The sequence below is a fragment of the Grampus griseus genome (genome assembly GCF_964374135.1).
Source record: "Grampus griseus genome assembly, chromosome: 16".
Classification (NCBI taxonomy): domain Eukaryota; kingdom Metazoa; phylum Chordata; class Mammalia; order Artiodactyla; family Delphinidae; genus Grampus; species Grampus griseus.
Genome location: NC_139010.1, coordinates 78,803,802 through 78,826,233, shown reverse-complemented (window position 1 = coordinate 78,826,233; position 22,432 = coordinate 78,803,802). Strand labels below are relative to the sequence as shown.

General features: G+C 42.4%; 1 protein-coding gene across 4 annotated transcripts; it reads left to right on the top strand.

The window, feature by feature from the left end:
* The first annotated feature begins 321 nt into the window (after positions 1 to 321).
* Positions 322 to 20,729, top strand: OAT (ornithine aminotransferase). 4 transcript variants are annotated; one of them, XM_082673834.1, is made up of 11 exons: positions 322 to 403; positions 6,005 to 6,091; positions 7,961 to 8,185; positions 11,330 to 11,554; positions 11,659 to 11,754; positions 14,280 to 14,407; positions 15,558 to 15,680; positions 16,334 to 16,462; positions 17,260 to 17,373; positions 18,160 to 18,304; positions 19,680 to 20,729. In XM_082673834.1, exons 3-11 carry the CDS (start codon positions 7,990 to 7,992, stop codon positions 19,838 to 19,840), a joined length of 1,317 nt encoding a protein of 438 aa, XP_082529960.1. In that variant the 5' UTR covers positions 322 to 403; positions 6,005 to 6,091; positions 7,961 to 7,989; the 3' UTR covers positions 19,841 to 20,729. The 4 variants fall into 4 exon arrangements, with proteins under 4 accessions (XP_082529960.1, XP_082529961.1, XP_082529962.1 ...); XM_082673835.1 differs by having other exon boundaries at positions 6,005 to 6,196; XM_082673836.1 differs by having other exon boundaries at positions 359 to 403; positions 6,008 to 6,091.
* The last annotated feature ends 1,703 nt before the right edge of the window (positions 20,730 to 22,432 follow it).

The window sequence follows — 22,432 nt, the reverse complement described above, 5'->3', positions numbered from 1 at the left end:
AGCCTGCCGTCCAGCCCCGCGAGGCGGGGGCCCAACCAACGTTTCATCCCTTCGGACCTTGTTTTCCCGCCAACAAAGGGAGGGCAGTGAGCGACCGAAGGAAAAGCACTGGCTAGGCAGGCGCCCAAACGCAGTGAACCGATGGCGGACCGGAACAGCTCGGCCCTGCAGGCGCGGGAGGGGCTCGAACCTGCGCTTCCAGTCGGAGTCTGGGATGCGCAGCGGCGGGGCGGAGGGCGGGCCCACGGCGATTGGTGCTCAGCCCTCCGCCGCTAGCCAATGGGAAGCGAGGGCGTCCCGGGGGCGGGGCAGAAGCTTCATCTTAAGGTCTGTGACGCGTTGCCGTCGCGCAGTTGCTCAGTTGACGCCGCGTGTCCCGGGCTGGCTTCCGAGGTGCCGCCAGGTATCCGCGCAGGCGCCGCGGGGCCGGGGCTGGGGTGGGTCCCCGGCGCCTCGGGCCGCGGCGGGTCGGGGGACTGGCGTGGGCGGCTCCGGTCCCGGGTTCGGGGGGAGCCGGCTGAGGAGGCGTGCTGGGCCTTGACCGGCAGGCAGGCTCCGCCTCCGCAGCGGGTTTGCGCTGCCGGCGGTGGGCACCGGGATACCGGGGGTTGGAGAGCAGCCGGCCCGCACGCAATCCGGGCGGGCAGGGGCGCGGCGCATCCCGGCAGGGAGCATCGGGCGAGGGAGGCAGAAGGAGAGAGGCTGTGGATGTGGCACCTCCGCCTGCCCGGCCCCTCGGCGCGCGGCCCATGGGGGCGGGCGCTCTGCCCTCCCGGCCCGCAGTCCACGAACCCGTGCCGCGGCCCCAGGGGCCCCGGGGTCTCTGCGCCTCGACCCTGAGCCTCTCGGGCGCCTCCGGGTTTCCGGGGAGGAAGCCTTTAGGGCGCCGGCGCGTGGGACCGGGGCCGTGGGCCCCGCGAACACACTGGGTTCCTGACGTCGGCCAGGAGAGCGCATTCTGGACACGCGGAACTGCTCAGTAAATGGTGAATTTTTGCCTCCGGGGGCGGCGCCGACTATCGAGACTGGGTCCGAGTCCTTCCGGGCAGCTCCTTGGCCCTGCAGCCTACCTGCTCATCTCTCCCCTCCCCCAACCTATCTTCTTTTCCCTTCCAGCCTTTGTCCAAATAAAAAAGTCAGAAGTAGAGCCTTACCTTACAGTAAGTGCAGGTTTAATTACATGGTGTCAGGGGATTGGGGTCAACAGGGCTTTCAGCACGAACACTTCCTCCCTCGAGTTTCTTTGCCAACAGTGCTGAGCATGAATAAATTCTGGTTGATTTCATTGGGACACTTGTGCTCGGTGACCCACAGCCTCCTCCCTTTGTCACTGTATCTCTTCTTGGTGTTCAGTTTTACCTCTTTGATAAGGTGATAAATTAAGGCGGAAAAGACGGAAGAGTGACTTTGGAATGAAGTGGTTTTAATAAATTACTAAACTCCAGGTTCTCAATTCTAAATCTTCGGATTTCTAAGAGTTTCTGTAGGTAAACTAGTTCTCTCAATTTGAATTTGGAGCTGTTCTTTAGGTATGTAATCCAAATTCTTCATCTTACTCATCTGAAAGAAACAATAGACTTCTTTCATTAAAATATCCTGGTACCGTCTTCAGAGAATCTAGTTCCTGACTATGAAAAAGATCCAAGTAGGAAAGTAAAATCTTTTAATAAGGACAAGATTTAAACAATAAAGCTTATTGTTTTGGGTTTGCAGTTTTTCCATGATGTTCAAGATAAGTTTTGAATCTGCTCCCCAAAAAACCCAGTATAACTTAAAAAAAAAAGTTATTTATTTGTTTTTGGCTGCATTGTGTCTTTGTTGCTGCACGCCGGCTTTCTCCAGTTGCGGCGAGCAGGGGCTAACTCTTCATTGTGGTGTGCAGGCTTCTCATTTCGGTGGCTTCTCTTGTTGCAGAGCACGGGCTCTAGGTGCGCGGGCTTCAGTAGTTGTGGCACATGGGCTCAGTAGTTGTGGCATGCAGGCTCTAGAATACAGGCTCAGTAGCTGTGGCGCACAGGCTTAGTTGCTCCGCGGCATGTGGGATCTTCCCGGACCAGGGAGTGAACCCGTGTCCTCTGCATCGGCAGGCGGATTCTTAACCACTGCGCCACCAGGGAAGTCCCAAACCCAGTATAACTTTGAATGGTAAAAATTCTTGAAAAGACTTTTTTTTCCTCAAAGAGACTGTATTACCACCCCCACTCTCTGCCTTTATTACAGTTACTTGTGGGCATATTTTATGCCCTTTCCTGAGTTCCTGGGGTTGGGTGAAATCTACATTTAAAAAAAGTGGTGAGTGGATTTTGGAGGTGTGTGGAGGGAATGATCTAATGGAACCAATCCTTTTTCAGTAGTAATGCTTAAGGTGTTTGCCAGTGGCGCACTTGAGCTGACTTTGAGCCAGATTATGTAAAAAAAAAAAAAAAAAGGCCAAAAAACTTTTGTTGGCAGAACTTTCCAAAAAAGACTGTACTTTTGAATGGTTGCCTCAAGAAAGGTAAATATTTGACAGATGTAGTAAAACCAAATTTATTCCTCAAGTGGAATATTTTAAGTGGCTTTTTGATGAATTTAATGCTGGTTTTTCTTTTAGAGTGATTTTAAAAAATAGTATTTCATAAGTGTCTGCTAAGTTAACTCTTCAAAACGCAGCGTTTTATGGAATTCTATTTTAGGTATGTTCTAGTATAGATAGGATGGATTAGATTGGCCAATAGTAGCTTGAAGAAGGACCTTGTTAATTGTATTACTGAAAACATTTAGTGTTAAAATTTTTGCTGTCAATAACAATTTGTCCTCTTCTCCAGGACCTGAGTGTGGGCCTAAGTTAAATGCACAGCCTGGAGTGAAATGATCTAATGAAGTGAACTCTTTTTTTTTTTTTTTTTACGGAAGTGAACTCTTGATGGAAAGATCATTCTTGTTGACATCATGCTAGCCTCCTGTTAGAGTTAGACTCAGCTCTGTCTGTTAGGAGTGGGTGGGTGATTTAATCATCTCTCTGGATGGCCTTGCTATTTGTCACTGCCTTGACTCCTTTGCAAGTCCTAAGTCTGTTTAGGAATGACCTTGTTTATGTGACAGACAAGGAATCCCCAAACGTGGGCTAGGTTCTGGGGATGCAAAGTGAATTTTAAGACAGAGTTACTGTCCTTTTAAGGAGCCTAGTAGGATTCTAGTAAGGGGACAGGTGTGAAAACAAGAGTCCTGAAGTGTTAGGACTTGTGACAAAAATCTGTGCAAGGGTCCTGGGGGCCTTCAGAAGGTCTAATGTGGTAAATTCCCTAGGGAAGGGTGAAAAGCTAATGTGTATAGTATTTATGCATAGAAAAAAGTTAAAAGTTAATGGTTACCTCCTAAATATGGAACTGCAGGTCATTTTCTTGTGTCTCTAATTTTTTTTCAATAGCAAAAAATTTTTAGAAGAACAAAAGCTGCAGTTTAAAAAAGAAACCCTGGCATTGGGTTTTTTTTTTTTTATATTGCAGAACTTGGCTAATTCCCTTATGAATTTAAGAGGGAACTAACTGAGTGGCTATTTTGTGCTAAGTTTGGTGCTTTAAAACAATCTCATTTAATCCTCAGTAATGGCCTTGAATGGCTTCAACTTCATTTTGCAAATGGGGACATTGAAGCTAAAAAAAAAATTGACAAAATCATCCAAATAGTTACTCTTAATATCCTCAGCTAGAATTTACATCCTAGTCTCCAAACGCTGAGGAGCTTACGCTCTCCTCCTCTCCTGGTTTTCCAGGCCTTTCTGGAAGGGGAAGTTGTTGAAGTTGGCTGGTTTAAGCCCTCCTTAATTCTGTTCTAGTATTTCTTGTGTTGTGCCAGGCACAGTAACTTGAACCCAGAAGGTTTTTGAATAGAAATGTGCCTACAGGGCCCTAGTGCATCTGATGGATCGGACCACAGGACCCCTCGAATTAAATATTCAGAGTTCACCTTAAAAACCTTAATTAAGCACGAGTATTAGTAATGTTTTGGATGTTACTCTTTTGTTAGTAAGTTGTAGTTATATATGTATATTTTTAATTTATTTTAATTTATTTTATTTCTGGCTGCGTTGGGTCTTCGTTGCTCCGCGCGGGCTTTCTCTAGTTGCGACGAGTGGGGGCTACTCTGCTATGCTGTACGCATTCTTCTCTTTACGGTGGCTTCTCTTGTTGCAGAGCACGGGCTCCAGGCATGCGGGCTTCAGTAGCTGTGGCACATGGGCGCAGCAGTTGTGGCTCATGGGCTCTAGAGTGCAGGCTCAGTAGCTGTGGCGCGCAGGCTCAGTAGTTGTGGCGCACGGGCCCAGTGGCTCCGCTCCGCGGCATGTGGGATCCTTCCGGACCAGGGCTCGAACCTGTGTCCCCTGCATTGATTGGCAGGCGGATTCTCAGCCATTGCGCCACCAGGGAAGTCCACACTGTAGTTATATTTTAATAAGACTGCCTGAACTCAGCATATAAATGGATATGTTGTCCCATTTCTTTTGTGAATGAGCTGAGGAAGTGTGTAAAATGAAAATGTTGAATTTAGATAATTTCAAAGATTCCTTTCACTCACCATATTGTGTCAACCTGTTAATTAACTTAGAAGATGCTGTTTAGAGAGTTTTTAATATATTTTTAATACCTCTCTCTTTTTTAATTAAAAAAAAATTTTTTAGTGCCTCTCTGCCAGGTTCTAATGAAGTCACAGAGCTGTAGACCCTGATAGCAAAATCATAGAGAATAGTTTTTATTTTAGAATTTGACCCTGCCCCCTAGGAAGAGACGAGTTTTTTTTGTTGTTGTTGTTTTGTTTTTTTGCGATACGCGGGCCTCTCACTGCTGTGGCCTCTCCCGTTGCGGAGCACAGGCTCCAGACGTGCAGGCTCAGCGGCCATGGCTCACGGGCCCAGCCGCTCCGCAGCATATGGGACCTTCCCGGGCCGGGGAACGAACCCGCGTCCCCTGCATCGGCAGGGGGACTCCCAACCACTGCGCCACCAGGGAAGCCCGAGACGACTTTTAAGACCTAATTGCTGTAATCCATCCAGGCTGCACTTCCAGGGGTAGTGATTTATGCCTTTCTTTTGACTACTCCCAGCTGAGCTATTTTGGCCACCTTCACAATCTGTTTTCTCAAAGCTTCTCAAAATTCTTTCTTTTTCTCCTACTTTGGTTTTCCTTGTTGCTAAGCTTTCTCTTTGTCTAATGTGACAACCTAGGCAGACCTTCAGTTTCATTTTTAATAACTTTTTCTGATAATAAATATGATTCTTTTTTATTGAATATAGTTGATTTACAATGTTGTGTGATTATAAATGTAATTCTTGATCATTAGGAAACATGGAAAATATAGAACAGTAGAAGGATAACCACAGTGAACTTCCTTGTGTATAGTATTTTTTGTAGAGTTGAACATGATTTTATTTTCTTCACTTAAACATATCCTAAAACATCTCTCCATGTCATTGAAAACTAATGATTTTAAATGACAATATATTATGTATGTGATTATGTTGAGCCATTCTCATATAGTTGAACATCTTTCATTTATGAATGTTTTGCTACGTTCCTGAGTGTTTCTTTAGGATAGAATCTTGAGAGTGAAATTAGTGGTCTTAGAGCACAAACATTTCTAAGGCTCTTATTATGGTTACAGTTCTTTTCAGAAAGTGTTTCAGTTTAAAGTATATCTAAGTAGCTCTGTGTATTATTGCTAATTTGATCAAGGCAAAAATTAATGTGTTGTTTTGACTTTTCAGTTGGTCAAACAGAGCATTAATTCTAACTGAGTCTCAAGAAATAGAGTTAAAATCAATGTTTTAGACTTAGTATTTTGGGGAAGTTCTGTGTAGCGTAACTAGAATTTTGGCATTTTTGCTAGCGGCTATCTCCAGTGTAATGATTCTTACGTAACTTTTTCGTTGTTAATACGTAATTCTTTGAAGTAAAATCTGGTGGAAATTAGGGACCTTCTCCTTCAAAAAATGTACTTACTCATATAATTCTGCATTTTATTTCAGTAGTTATTGGACCCTCTGAAGACCGTCCCTGGATCTCGGGCTGAAAATCTGTATTCTAATCTGAACTGTGTGAAGAAGGGTTAGCTGGTGAGTCTTGGCAAACCAGAGTGCTGGATTTTGTGTAGCGGATTCCTGAACATACTGGATTTACTGGGTAGTGCCAAGTTGAAGGGGAAGCAAGCCAAACTCCAGGTATTAGGTTTTGCTAATTGGGCAGCTCAGACTGAGTGCTGGGAGATATTGCGTGGTCTGACGTGTCATTAATAGAGTTGCGCTGAAATATGAGTTAACTAGTCTTTTTAAACAATAAGTACAGACATGTTAAGTATGCCTAGTGTTTGGCAACTTTCCACTCATCTGGAATGTATCTTTAAGAAACATTCCCCTCTCTGCCGACATGATTGCTCTGTATTTTCCCCAATTTCCTTGTTATTCTTAGTTTTTCCTGTGGCTCAGTCTGTACTTCATGGCTTAGCTTGACCGTTAATGGTTATGCAGCAGTGGGAAGCGCTGTGGTGAGGGCTGGTTCTAGGGCCGGTGCTGGTGGGATGAGAGAAGCTATGAAGCTGAAGTAATATATAAATAGATTTGAATAAATGCCAGTTTGCTCAGTGATATTTAGGATTTATTACTAAACTTTTTAGCTCATTGTACCAACAGTTTGATGTTCTCTAGCTCCTAACTGCCTTTTTCTCATTTAAATAGTTGCTTTTGTGGTGCAGTTTTTTCTGGGGATTAATTTTATAGAAACAGCCATCCTAGCAGAGTAGACGGTTTCTCTTGGAAGTTGTACCTTTTCATCTCATATGTTTTGTTTTGTTTTTGGTCTGTTTTACTTACTGTAAAATCTCTTCAAAGGCTATTTGTTATAAATGAAAAAACTTTTTTCCCCACCTTTTTACCTTTCACATTTGTTTATGATAATTTTGACCTATAGAAGTTTTAGATAATTGTGGCTAAATAACTGATTTTTACCTTTTGTAGTTTCTGTCTTTAAACTTAAAAAGCCTTTCCCATCCCCCAAGAAATCACTTTTTCCTCCCCACCCCTATTGTTTTTGCTTTAGGATGGTCCCTGTTATCTTTGTAGAAACCAAATTCTTCCCTAATTTCCTCACTCTTTACACAAGGGCCAAGTAGATATGCAAAGTAGTTCTCAGTCCCTCTTTCGCCTCCCCCATGACTACCCCCTGGGCAGCCGGCTTCTCCGATTTGGTCTCTTCCCCTCGACTCTAATCTGTGATCCAGCTGAGAGTCTTACACCCCCGCATAAATACCTTTTGAATGGTTGTTCAGCTCTTTAGGCCCTGTGCTGTTCAGCCTTGCTTGACTGCCTCAGAGACCGTCAGGTGGTACTGAAGGGTGTTCATGAAAAGTAAAAGCCCTTCTGCTTTTTATTCTTCTTGCTGTTCTCTTAGACTTCTAGCCCGGAGCACTTTGTGCACATCCCACTTGTTGGGGTTTAATGTAAATGTTCATATACTTGTTCCCTTTGTTGGCCTTCAAGCTCCCCAAAGGCAGAGGTTGTCTTAGTTCACTTTTTTGTTTTTTCATTTTGTGTTAGTTTTTTAATTAAAAATTTAAATACAATTTTTTTTTTTTGCGGTACGTGGGCCTCTCACTGTTGTGGCCTCTCCCGTTGCGGAGCACAGGCTCCGGACGCGCAGGCTCGGCGGCCATGGCTCACGGGCCCAGCCGCTCCGCGGCATGTGGGATCCTCCCAGACCGGGGCACGAACCCATGTCCCCTGCATCGGCAGGCAGACTCTCAACCACTGCGCCACCAGGGAAGCCCTAAATACAATTTTCAAAGGTTACTTTCCATTTACAGTTATCACCTTAGTTCTCTCTTTATTTTTCTGATTCTTTGGTAAATGTTGAACACATAGTTCATGAGTTGACATTTGTCTGCTCTGGGAAGGTTCTTATTCTCTACGCCTTCTCTTTTCTTTGGACAGGTTGGTGATATTCCTACTTGAAGGACATCATGTTTTCCAAACTAGCACGTTTGCAGACTGTTGCTGTCCTTCGTGGATTTCATTCTTCAGTGGCTTCTGCTACATCTGTTGCAACTAAAAAAACAGTCCAAGGCCCTCCATCCTCTGATTACATTTTTGAACGGGAATCTAAATATGGTGCCCACAACTACCACCCTTTACCTGTAGCCCTGGAGAGAGGGAAAGGTATGTTCCAACCCTTCCCACCCCTGCCCCTTTTACTTGCTTTACATTTTTGTAAAAGTTGCTTTTATATTTTCTCACTATACATTTTTCCAGATGCATTTAATTTCTATATTGCAGATATGATTAATTCAACATTTTTGAGTGTCTGTTGCTTGCTGTGTTAGGTACTGTGGGGACTACAAAGTCGTGATGGACCTTGCCAGGAGGGAATGTACGATACATAAATAAAGTACTGTAATATTGCTGTCATTTTTTCCTTTAACTTTTATTTTGGCATAATTTTAAACTTAAAAGCTGCAACAGTAGTATCTAAATTTTTCTTTTACTCTTCACCCAGATTTCCCAAGCGTTAACCGTTTTACCACATTTGCTTAATCTCTTTTTCTCTCCAGACACACATACACAATACATTTTTTTTCTTGAACTTGTTTGAGAGGAAGTTGCAGACATGATGCCTCCTTACCCCAAATACTTAGTGTGCCTTTCCTGAAATACAAGGACTTTTTCTTACATAACAAAGTGTAAGTATCAAAATCAGGAAATTAACATTGACACAGCACTGTTCTCTAATCTACAGCCCTGATCCGCATTTCACTTGTCGTCCTGAGTAGCAAAAGAAAATCTCAGATCATGGGTTGCATTCAGTTTTCAGGTCTGTTTAGTCTAATCCAGAACCATTCCTCAGTCTTTGTCTTCTTGACCTTGGTATTTTTGAAGAGTACAGGCCAATAATTTTTCGTATAAACCTCAATTTGGGGTTAACTGGTAAGGTAGTGTCTGCCAGGCTTCTCCATTGTAAAGTTCTATTTTTCCCTTTTAAATGTCTTGTGGAGACATGATTTGAGACTGCAAATATCCTGTTACTCATCAAATTTTTGCTCCCACTTTTAGCATCCATTAACGATTCTTACCTGAATAAATGATTACTGATTGTTGCCAAATGGTGATTTAATCCACATTTTGAAATAACAGCCATAGCCAAATAAAGCCAAAGTTTATTACTTAGCTTTTGGCCAGAAGATGGTGCATAAGAGTATTAAACATTTTAATCATTTGCCTGTATTTTTTATTTGGGACCAGTACTGTAGTGTAGATAAAGTTCCTTCTGAACAAATGAAAATCTAGGTTTATATATTACAGAATTGGAAGCGGTTTGGTTTGCAAAAGTATTCTTTACTTACAGCAGCAGAGTGCACTCTAGAATCTGACTGCCTGGGTTCGAGTCCTGGTTGCATGTGTGCCAGCTGGGGCTAGTTATAATCTAAGCATCTACTCTGTACTATAGGGATGGTAACACTCATAGGGGTTTTTTGATGAGATAAGGGACAAAAGCACCTACCACAGTATGTTAGGTACATGGTAAAAATTAGGTGTTAAGCCCCTAATACATTTTAATATCTATGATCAACTTAAAAAAATTGTTGTAAAATGTACATGACATAAAATTTGCCATTTTAACCATGCAGTTCAGTGGCATTAAGTACATTTACAATGTTGTACAACTTTCACCTCTAGCTCGTTCTGGAAGTTTTTTTATTATCCCAAAAGGAAGCCCCATACACATTAAACAGTCACTCCCCATTCCTTCCTTCCCCTAGAACCTGGCAGCTACTAACCCATTCTCTGTTTCTACAGATTTGCCTGTTCTGGATATTTCATATGAATGGAATCAGACAACATGTGACCTCTTGTGTCTGGCTTCTTTCACTTAGCACAATGTTTTCAAGGTTTATCCATGTTGTAGCGTGCGTTAGCACAATGTTTTCAAGGTTTATCCATGTTGTAGCATGCGTTAGTACTTCATTGCTATTTATGGTTGAATTTATTCATTTTATGGATACGCCACATGTTTGTCCATTCATCAGTTGATGAAAGTTTGGGTTATTTCCACCTTTTGGCTATTTCGAATACTGCTGCTGTGAGCATTGGTGTACACATTTCTGTTTGAACACCTGTTTTCCACTTCTTTTTTCTTCCCCTTCTTCCTAGGAGTGGGATTGCTGGGTCATATGGTAGTTTATGTTTAACTTGTTGAGGAACCACCAAGCTGTTTTCAACAGCTCTTGCACCATTTACATTCCAACTAGTGATATATGAGAGTTTCAATTTCTCCACATCCTTGTCAATTCTCGTTTTCCTTTTTAAGAAAATAACCATCCTAGTGGGCGTAAAATGGTATCATTGTGGTTTTGGTTTGCATTTCTCGAATGACTCATGATATTCAGCATCTTTTCATGTGCTTGTTGGTCATTTGTATATCTTCTTTGGAGAAATGTCCATTCCAGTTCTTTGCCCATTTTTTAATTGGGTTGTATGTCTTGTTGAGTTGTAGGAGCTCTGGATACTAGATCCTTATTAGATAGATATATGGTTTGGGAATGTTTTTTCCCATTCTGTTGGTTTTTACAGTCAACCAGTTGATTTTTATGTTATGCATAACTTCTTCCTTTAAATTCCAGCTTTAAATTCCAAACTTCAGTTTTCCAGGAATCAAGGTTCCAGTTTTCCAGGAATAAAGGTTTCACTCCAGAGTTAATAAAATCTCTTCTTGTTATGCGGGTTTTTTTTTTAAATGGTGTGTTTTTGTTTTTATATTTGTTTATTTAATTAATTTATTTGGTTGCGCTGGGTCTTTGTTGCGGCAGGCGGGCTCCTTAGTTGCAGCTCGCGGGCTTACTTAGTTGTGGCATGGGAACTGTTAATTGTGGCATGCGTGTGGGATCAAGTTCCCTGACCAGGGATTGAGCCCCGGCCCCCTGCATTGGGAGCTCGGAATCTTAACCACTGTGCCACCAGGGAAGTTCCTTGTTATGCTGTTTTTGTTAAATGTGTAATTTGAAGCTGGACAGATGAAATATAATTCCTTATAAACCAAGGTTTATTATGCTTGAGCTAAAACATGCCTTAACCACAATTCTATGTTAACTAAAGGTTCATATGTAGGTATTCAGAGGACTGGCTAGCAGGCTTAGTCTTTTTTTTTTTTTTGTTCCCAGACCAGGAATCTAACCCGTGCCCCCTGCAGTGGAAGTACAGAGTCTTAACCACTGGACCTCCAGGGAAGTCCCTGGCTAGCAGTCTTAGTCTTTGAACTTTATGTAATGTGGTGATTTTTTCTAGCGTTATTTTCCTTATATATTTTAGGTATTTATGTATGGGATTTAGAAGGCAGAAAATATTTTGACTTTCTGAGTGCCTACAGTGCTGTCAACCAAGGGCATTGTCATCCAAAGATTGTGAATGCTTTGAAAAGTCAGGCGGACAAATTGACCTTAACATCCAGGGCCTTCTACAATAACGTGCTCGGTGAATACGAAGAGTATGTTACTAAACTTTTCAACTACCACAAAGTTCTTCCTATGAATACAGGTAAAATACTTCCTTTTTTTTGTTGTTAAATAGCTGAGAAAATCTTATAATTTTCTGATAGTTTAAAACATGTTTTAAAACTGAGAGATGTTCTCTTTTGGTAGGAGTGGAGGCTGGAGAGACTGCTTGCAAACTTGCTCGTAGATGGGGATATACTGTGAAGGGGATCCCGAAATACAAAGCAAAGATTGTTTTTGCAGGTATGTGAGATTCACCATTAACTGCTGTGATCGAAACGTACAGTATCAGTTACCATTTTAATTTACTGATGAAATAGTTCAGATGTGTTTGCCTCATGTGTCGTATGTTAATTGTTGAATGTTTCATAAAAATGGAAGGATTTCCTTTTCTTAGGTTTATTTCCAAGTATTTCTTCATATGTGGGATTTTTCTCTCCGAAATAACTCCCTACTCCTCCCTCCCTAAAATGAGTGACTATATGACTTGTTTCCCATCTGCTTATCTGATTTTTTTCATAGCGGTTTTCTGGTTAATTAGACGGTCTTGCCGATGGAGCACTTTTTTGTGAGGTTGTTGACGTTGGGTTGTGTTCAGGTGGGACCGTGTCTTAGGTATGATCCGGTGATTGAATCTTAGTATTTGAGGATTACTGTATCATGTCATTAGAAGCTGCTGGAAGAGGAGGGCTGGAGTTGCCCTGGGTATATTTCTGTGAATGGTTGAGAGGAATGACTTGAATCCTGACTGGGGAGACCAACAGTTAATCCAGATTATCCATATAGACTGACTTTGGGGATCTTGATAATGATGGTCAATGGATAGGTTCTGACTTTTTTTTTAAAGCTCTGATTTTAATTTTTTAAAACATAAAGTATGGGTAAGTTTGTCACTGCACATGGTCAAGATTCATTTTTGTGATGGTTGAAATAATTAAATATTTTGCCTTGTGGACACACGCAGTTAAATTATAAACCCCATAATATAACAGAATCCAGAGTTCATCTAGTGGCCAGCTGTAGCTGGTGTTTGCGGGTGGGGGCGACAAATTCCTGTTTCCGAAGTCTCTGCACAGCTCTGTGGTCTGCCATTTTGCAATCTTGTACCTTAGTTGTAGGGCAACAAAACTGTCTCTTGCAAACAAAAATGGCATTTCTGGTGATTTCGTTCTTACAGACTGTGTCCAGTCTCTCTCACATTAGCACAGGGTGCAAAGGTGTTTCACCCAGGTGTTGAAAGAAGCTGGTGAGTCAGTGGGTGGAGACAGAAGACTGTCCCCAGTGCACGTCCCTTATACTGCAGGGTAAGCTGCGGGGCGTGAGACTCCTGAGGCCGATGCAGGAGAGCAAGTAGGCTTATGGTCTAGTGTGCGTTTTGTCTTAAGTCTGGGCAGAATCAATACGCTGTTGCTTGTGGACAAGTCAAGTGGGGATTATTCATAGTACTCATAGCTGAGAGAGGCTTTGCAAGGGTAGTATTTATGGATGCTTTGAAGCCAACTTAGAATAATTCAGTACTGGGTTAATTGAGTTGCAGCTGGCAGAAGTGGTGGGAAGATATTAAAAAAAAAAAACAAAACACAACAGGTGGGAGACCCTCCAAGCCTCTCTTATTCTACTGTTTCTTTTCTTCCTTGGGTTTAACCACATTGAAATTATGTTGTGCATTTGCTTCACTAGTTTACATTGAGGTGTTTCTTCCCTATTAGCATAGAAGCTCCTTGAGGGCAGGGAGCTTGCCAGTCATCATTCTATGCCTGACACCTAGAACAGTGCCTGACATTATTATTATTTTTTTAAATTAATTAATTAATTATATTTATTTTTGGCTGCAATGGGTCTTCGTTGTTGCGCGTGGGCTTTCTCTAGTTGCGGTGAGCGGGGGCTACTCTTCATTGCAGTGCGCAGGCTTCTCATTGCAGTGGCCTCTCTCGTTGCAGAGCACGGGCTATAGGGCGCGCGGGCTTCAGTAGTTGTGGCACACGGGCTCAGCAGTTGTGGCTCGTGGGCTCCAGAGCGCAGGCTCAGCAGTTGTGGCGCATGGGCTCAGTTGCTGTACAGCATGTGGGACCCTCCCGGACCAGGGCTCGAACCCGTTCCTCCTGCATTGGCAGGCGGACTCCCAACCACTGCACCACCAGGGAAGCCCCGTGCCTGACATTATTAATCAGTCCTCAAACTATTAATGAAATAAATTAATGGGTAAAAATTGTTCCTGAACAAAGGCAGATGTCTTTTAGCACATAACAACTTATAACAGCAAGGAAGGCAAATTGAAAGTGTTCGAACTGCTTGAGGATATTCTATCCAAATGAAATTTAAAATTCATTCTATTGAATAGTTAGCCTGTAGTGTTGGATTTAAAAGGAAAACTGCTAATTCTCTATGAAGGGTAGTCTCTTTCTCATATCACTATAATAAATGTGTCTAGAAAAACCGTCTCTAGAAACACAAGCATCGAATGCTTCACTTGTTAGGGCTTGGGATTATTGAAAGAAAAGACAAATACCTATCCTTAGGGGCTATATATTACACTTCGGAGGCTCAGTAGAGAAGTGCCTAAAATAGTAACTGCAAGGCCAGACCTCAGTCATATGAACCAGGGTGTTTACTATCAGATTTTGTTTAAACAAATGAGCTCACTGGAGGCTCTCTAAAGCAAACCCTTGCTTTTTTGAAAATCAAGCTTCCTAGGGCATTTGTGGGGGAACAGTGCTTATTACATTGGGGGGTTTGATTGAAATAATGACTTTATTTCTTCTTTCTAGCTGGAAACTTTTGGGGTAGAACATTGTCTGCTATCTCCAGTTCCACAGACCCAACCAGTTACGATGGTTTTGGACCATTTATGCCGGGTTTCGAAATCATTCCATATAATGATCTGCCTGCTCTTGAGGTACTTCATTTAGCATCATGGTGCTTTAGTTCATAGTAAATAGAACGTAAATTTGTTGAATGTATGAATGAAAAACAGATATATGATTGTACTGAGAATCTGTTGTATTAAAGTTAGGCCAAGATTCACCCTTGTTCTCTGTAATGGTCAGTTAGTTTCCAAGTTTCCAAGTTTCCAACATGGGGAAACCAGGTTCTGTGGTCTAATCCTGACAACCAACTAACCACTTCAGATTTATCTCCATAAGTATTAACTTGGGTATTACCTGTTAATTACTTTAATAGACAAAATTAGTCAGTTTTCAGCCATTCAGCCAGCTTTTTAAAATTATGAAGTGGAAGAATTGTAAAGTAAAAAGATACACTTTTAATGTATCTATTCAATTTTTTTTGTTTTTTGGCTGCGGGGCTTGTGGGATCTTATTTCCCTGACCAGGGATCAAACCTGTGCCCCCCTGCAGTGGAAGCAGAGTCTTAACCCCCGGACCAACAGGGAATTCCCTTTAATGGCGTTTTAAAAGGCCACTTTCATTATTTTTTTTTTATTTTATAAATTTATTTATTTATTTTTGGCTGCGTTGGGTCTTCGTTGCTGCGCGCAGGCTGTCTCTAGTTGTGGTGAGCAGGGGCTACTCTTCGTTGTGGTGTGTGGGCTTCTCATTGCGGTGACTTCTCTTGTTGCGGAGCACGGGCTCTAGGTGCACAGGCTTCAGTAGTTGTGGCACGCGGGCTCAGTAGTTGTGGCTCACGGGCTCTAGAGCGCAGACTCAGTAGCTGTGGCACACAGGCTTAATTGCTCCGCGGCATGTGGGATCTTCCGGACCAGGGCTTGAACCCGTGTCCCCTGCACTGGCAGGCGGATTCTTAACCACTGTGCCACCAGGGAAGTCCCTCATTCGTTTTTATTTACAGTACATTTAAGTATATATTAGAAAATAAAGGATGGAGTAGCTTAAAGCTGAGATATTTAGAGCTTTTGGTAATTGAATGTCAGTCAGAAAAGTTATACTTTGAAGTCAGAATATAAGTTAGTGTGAAAACTTAATTGGCACACTTATTCTTAACGGGAAAAGATGCACATTATGTGATTTCAGATTTCCAAATGGGTTTGAAAGGAAGTTACTAAAAACATTTTCATGCTGTTTTTGTAGCGTGCACTTCAGGACCCAAACGTTGCCGCGTTCATGGTGGAACCAATTCAGGGTGAAGCAGGCGTTGTTGTTCCAGATCCAGGCTACCTTGTGGGCATGCGAGAGCTCTGCACCCAGCACCAGGTCAGCCACCTGCCCACCTGCCCACCTGCCTGCCTCTCTTAGGGTTTGGCCGATAGGATAAATGCAAAGATTACATCACCTCTCCACTAGAGGGAGACTTCATTCTGAGAGCTGCAGAACTTTCTAGTGGTGATAGAACTTTCTAGCAGCAGGCTGCAAAGAAGCTGACTTTCTACTGGCTGGGCCCTGGCAGAGCTGCAGACTTCTGGGCGCTAACCACGGTTCCTTCCTCTCTGCTCCGGCAGCCTGTACTGTGGTCCTTCTCAAACCCTCTGTCGTATCCCTTTGCTCCAGAATTTAAGCTCTCTCTCCCTCTTTACTAATAAATGTTGTGGAATAAACGAGGGAATTTAGTCCCAGACAGTAGTTATGTTCAGAAACCCCCCACAAAACCCTTTGTCTAAGTGCCTTACCACTTTGTAGGACAGTGCAGAATGGGCCTCTGGGGACTGAGTGGCCTGACACAGAAATAACTGTGTGTCTACAGGGTTTTCACAGGACACTCTTGAAGTTGTGTGGGTAATTAAAATGTTTTCACAAATCTGAGGGGATGTCAGAATGACAGATTTGTGCAGGGAAGAGTAAAATAAAGATCACTATTTCCCTATGGAAATGAAAACGATAATTAATGCTGTTTTGTTGTTTTCCAATAGGTTCTGTTTATTGCTGATGAAATACAGACAGGATTGGCCAGAACTGGTAGATGGCTGGCTGTTGATCACGAAAATGTCAGACCTGATATGGTCCTTCTAGGAAAGGCACTTTCTGGCGGTTTATACCCTGTAAGTCCAATGTTCAACCTCTCTTTCTCTTCCCTATTCTCATGAATCCTTAAGATATTTTTACATTAGCCGACTGTGACAATAGTGCCTTTCTGATGGTTTGGTTTAACTTAGTGATATTTATATCTATATCTATATCTATATAGGTCACCTGGAATACGTGTAATAAAAACATTTCAGAGTTCCATGGGGTGACCCACTTAGTTATTTTAACTGAAGAATTGAGTGTGCCTTGGAATTTGCTCTGCTGCATTTGTTTGGATGGAAACATTTTATCCCAAAAGTACTCCTGTAGACCTTTATGCTTTTTTCCCATAGTTCTGAGACATAGTATTACTAATTGTTTAAAACCATGACCGACCAATTAATGTAGAGATTGGAAAAATTAATGTTTAACTGTAATTCTTTTCTTGGGTTTGCTATTCAGAGCCAACAATTGGTATGGACTAAAGGGCTCTGAATATATAGTGCAGAACATTGTTTTCTAAACAGTTAAACAAAGCATTTCACCTTGAGAGTGGAAAGAATTCTAAATTACATCACTGCAGAAGTAGCTTTCTTCTTTCGGTTCCGAAGTGCTATTCTGTGCCATTGCAGTGTGCCTGATGTGCTTGGAACGTGCTTAGGGCACCACTCAGCTTGTCACTGCTAGTTAAGGTGGCAGATGTGTAGCACTTGTTGGTTGAAAGTTTATGTCAAATTTAGTATCAGCTTCATAAATATTTGTGTTCCTGGTAAGAATAAGAAGAGTTCATCTGAGAAAAGACTTGGTCAGCGCTGAAGTCTCTGTCTTTCAGGTATCCGCAGTATTGTGTGACGATGAAATAATGCTGACCATTAAACCAGGGGAACATGGTTCAACGTATGGTGGCAATCCACTAGGCTGCCGAGTGGCCATCGCGGCCCTGGAGGTAAAAACTGGTTGCAGCTGTACAGTAGCTAGTCCTGGAGGTAGTGTTGAAGTGCCTTTTAGGTTTGAGCCCACTGGTGTGATAAGAAATGTGATAGGATTGCCGAGTATTACAGAACATGAAATACAGAGGAAAGGGTTTAGGGGCAAGGCATTCTCAAAAAGTAATTTAACCTTGGCCTAGTAGACGGGAATCCTCCAGGGGCTTCCCAAGTTTGCAGTCTCCTGGGGCTTTTGGCCTGTAGGCCCTGGCCTGTCCACATCGAACTCTCACTCTGTGACCGGGCCTGGCCTGTGAAGCCTCTGGCGTAGCACATGTGGCTTTTTGTTTTTGTTGTTGTTAAAGTGTGGATTTGAATGCTTTTAGACTTTTCCTCAAGTGCCTACAAAAGGCATAAAATTATTATCTCTGAGGATGGACTTTTTAGGGAAAAAAACAAAGGGAGCTCTATTGCAGTTAAAAAGTTAAAGTATATTTAGTCCCATTGATTTATTCACCTAAGAAGAAAATATATCAGTTGCATTAAACAAATTTTAATCCTTATTTTGTCACAGAATCAGATTGATTATGGGTTTATGACTAAAGCAAGAGTCTGTCTGAGCTAGCGTATGTTAGATGATTAGAAATCAGACTGGTACAGGCTTTGGAAAGTAGCAATGGAAGGTACGTTACTCTGGTCTGTATCTGATCATGTTCTTCCTGTGCTTACAGTCCGCATTCCCCTCCAAAGAACAATGTAAAAGAAAAGGCAGTCTTAATATTTCTGTAATTTCTCTTCAAACATAGGTTTTGGAAGAAGAAAACCTTGCTGAAAATGCAGAGAAAATGGGTATCATCTTGAGAAATGAGCTCATGAAGCTACCTTCTGATATTGTAACGGCTGTAAGAGGAAAAGGATTATTAAATGCTATTGTTATTAGAGAAACCAAAGGTACGGAGACAAAATATTTTACAAGATATTACTGTTATAGGAAGAGCTCAGAACACGTTCGCTATTTTATCTGGTCGTTGGTTTCCTCTGTTTGAAACTGTTGACTGGCCTCCTATTGACCAAGTCTTTTAGGCTCTGCCTAATACTCTTATTACCTGATTTATATTAATGGTCTTAAAAATATAGCTCTTTCCGGGCTCCCCTGGTGGCGCAGTGGTTGAGAGTCCGCCTGCCGATTCAGGGGACACGGGTTCGTGCCCCGGTCCGGGAGGATCCCACATGCCGCGGAGCGGCTGGGCCCGTGAGCCATGGCCGCTGAGCCTGCGCGTCCAGAGCCTGTGCTCCGCAACGGGAGAGGCCACAGCAGTGAGATGCCCGCGTACCGCAAAAAAAAAAAAAATATATAGCTCTTTGCTACATGAAGGCACATATAACTAATTTCACCTATTTTCATTTCTTTAAGTCATTTGTTATTCTGCCTTAGGTTATTTATGCAGTACTTGGAGATTTCAGTTTATTTTCTGTTAGGAAGTCTGCACAGAGCACTCTGTAGTCCCATTTCCTCTTCGCTCTCCTTTCCTCACTCACTTTCGTACTTTGCGTATCAGTAGAGGTAGTAGGAGCAGTAGTGATAACAGGAATGATGATGATGATGTTGATAATAAAAACAACCCCTGCTGCCACTTAACTGAGTGTTTAGTGTCTAACACATCATTTCTAATCCTTAAGCGTTCCTTGCTGGATTTTCTTGCCCTAATCCTTCCTTTTAAAACAGTGATTTTAACCTTGAGTGCATTTTAGAATCACCCGGGGAGCTTTTTAACAATTAATCCAAGCCTAGCCTCGCTGCAGAGATACGGATTTGATGGGTCTGGAGTGGGGCCCATACATTGGCCGCGACCCTTTCGGTGATTCCGATGCAGCCAGGGTTGAGGGTCGTGAGAGTGAAAATGATGAGCGTCTAGTTGTGCCAGCTCAGGAAGCAAATCCAGGTTAGGAATGTGTAGTGTTCACTACGTTTTGAGTATTGCTTATTCTATGCCAGTTAGTTACCTGTATCATATCCCAGTTCTTTTTGTATTGGTTCCTTGTGTAATTAATTACATCTGCCTTAGCATGTAAGTTTTTTGCTAGGTCTTTTTCACTTACGAAAAACTAACAAAAACCATGTCTAATCATACCATTCAAACCACTGCTGAAAAATAACTTCATTTTTAAGGGTAAGAACAAAGCAAGCTTGCAACTCAGAGCTGCGTTTCTTGAGTTAGGTCCTGGGAATTCTGTTTTGCCAGGCTGCCCTGGCCCATGCACGCTGCAAGGGAATGTTTAAACGTTTATCTTGGATCAGCATACAAGTTTGACGGTTTTTCTTTAGATTATGATGCTTGGAAGGTGTGCCTGCGACTTCGAGATAATGGACTTCTGGCCAAGCCAACCCACGGTGATATCATCAGGTTTGCACCTCCACTTGTGATCAAGGAGGATGAGATTCTGGAAGCCGTGGAAATCATTAACAAGACCATCTTGTCTTTCTGAGGGTGACAGTTTTCAGTGGTGCCTGGGAGCCAGCTGGAGACAGGCAGTTCATAAAACTGAGTTTCTGCACTTAATGCGGGCATATTCCACTCCCCCATGTTAAGGGCTTTTAAAAAAATATATGTTTTTCAGTTCATACATAATAGAATGACATTTATAAACGTGCAGTTTGCTGTGTAACATAACTAAGAGAATGTCCTGGCATCTTATTTTCGATTAAGAGTGTGTGTGTGTGTGTGTGTGCGCGCATGCGCGCTTTCTAAGGTGAGATGCATCTCTCTATATAGACAGCCTTTTAATCAAGCCCCTCAGCATAATTTATATATGTTTTAATAATTTCCTCGCCGGTATAAATTGTATTTGAAAAAGTTATAGGAGAGTATCGCATAGAAGATTAGCTTAACCTCATAAAGTTGAGTCATAGTCATTGTATTTTAGGAAGGATTAATGGTTAAGCTTATAAAAAATACTAGATTTAAGTAAACTCCATATTGGCTAGCACCAAGATGTATTCTATGAATGTCATTACTTTGAATTAAGAATTATTGTTACAAAAAAAAAGAATTATTGTTTAACATTCCTAGATTATGTTTTATGTTTTAAGTGTTTGATATAATTTGTAAAAAGTGTTTATTTTCAGTGTTTCTTTAAATTTAAAATAAAGCTCATATTTAAAATGTCTGCGCTGGGACCAGTGTGTGATTACTGCGGTGTTATCAATTACCTCACATTTTAAAGCCCTCTGAGAATGTTCTTACCTGATTTATTTCATGTGTTTTCTAAGAACATTTTGGTTTCTTTGGTAATCTCTAGAAAAACAAATTATAAAAAGTCTCTTTTAGTACTACCTTTTCCGCTTTCAAAATAACTGCTTTTTCCCCATGTGTATACTAGTATTTACCATTTTTATTAAAGTATCCTTGTTATGCATGGTATTGTTTTTGTTTGTTTTTACCCGAACAGTATTTTGGATGCTTTTCTATGTCAGTAGTCACAAGTTTATGTCATTCTCTTTTTGATGAAAAAATTAATCAGTCTATCTAAGAAAGAAACGGAAAATTTTATTCGGGCCAAATTGAGGAAGCTCTGAGAACTGTTTCGCCGCCTGTTAGAAGTCAAAACAGGGACATAAATATTGCTCTTTATGGTTGGCGCAGTGGTTAAGAATCCACCTGCCAATGCAGGGGACACGGGTTTGAGTCCTGGTCCAGGAAGATCCCACATGCGGCGGAGCAACTAAGCCCGTGCGCCACAACTACTGAGCCTGCGCTCAAGAGCCCGCAAGCCACAGCTACTGAGCCCGCATGCCACAACTACTGAAGCCTGAGCGTCTAGAGCCTGTGCTCTGCAAGAAGAGAAGCCACCGCAATGAGAAGCCCACACACCACAACGAAGAGTAGCCCCCGCTCTCTGCAACTAGAGAAAGCTGGCGTGCAGCAATGAAGACCAAAACACAGCCAAAAAAAAAAAAAAAAAAAGTCAAAACAGTTCTACATAAGTTTTTTGAGAGGGCTGTACGCTAGATGATGTATTATTGACAGCTTACAGGATCTGTCAAGTAGTGGGTCATGGGTCATCTTGGCCCCTTACAAGATTAGGAAGGAATGCAGGACTTCCCTGGCGGTCCAGTGATTAAGGCTCTGCCCTTCCACTGCATGGGGCATGGGTTCCATCCCTGGTCGGGAACTAAGATCCCGCGTGCTGAGTGGTGTGCTGCTCCCCGCCCCCCAACCGCCCCCCCACCGCCGCCAAAAAAAAAGCGGGAATGTTATCTTTAAGGAGTTGTCTTGGTGGTGCTAGAAAATATTGCTCTTTATGGTTGAGCAGTTATTTCTGCCGATGGGGAGGTTTGGTTGCTGCTTGATGCAGATACACGATGCACAGTAGAGGGGAGAGAGGAGGCCAAAGGGCAGAGAGAATTTATGTTTAAATTTTTCTTGTCATAAAATGTGAATTTTATTTCACACTCTGATGACTATAGTATTTTATCTTAAGTGGGTATATTATAATTTCATATCAGGAAACATTTGAGTTGTCTCCAGTTTTTCACTTGTTTTTCTCTTTTAGAAGTGGAACGAATTTTAATAGCATTTTTTCCAGTTTTATTGAGAATACATTAGACATACATCACTGTATAAGTCTAAGGTGTACAGCGTGATGGTGTGATTTCCGTATGTTAAGAACACTTTTTCACTCTTTAAATAGCTGGACGTGACCACTTTGTATCTTACGTGTGAGTGTCTCTGTGGAGTAGATCCCTAGAGGTGGATCGCAGTGTCGAAGGGAACAAATTAATTAGTGGCTCATTGCACCCTGCCCCCACCAGGTTCTAACGAGTCACCTCGTAGCAGCATGGGAGTTAGTGACCAAATTTGTGAGCCGCAGGTTACAGGAGGGTGTGCTTATACCAATGGCAACACATATTGGTCCGGGTGGGAGGTTCTGGCTTAGGCCTGCCCGGCCCCTGAATGTGAGGTCCCTCATCAAACACCACAGGCTGCCAGTACTCACTGCTGGTTGGGACTGCGGGACCGGGGTTCCCAATCACATCCCCTCGTGCACATTAGAATCACCAGGGCTTTCTCAGGCCTT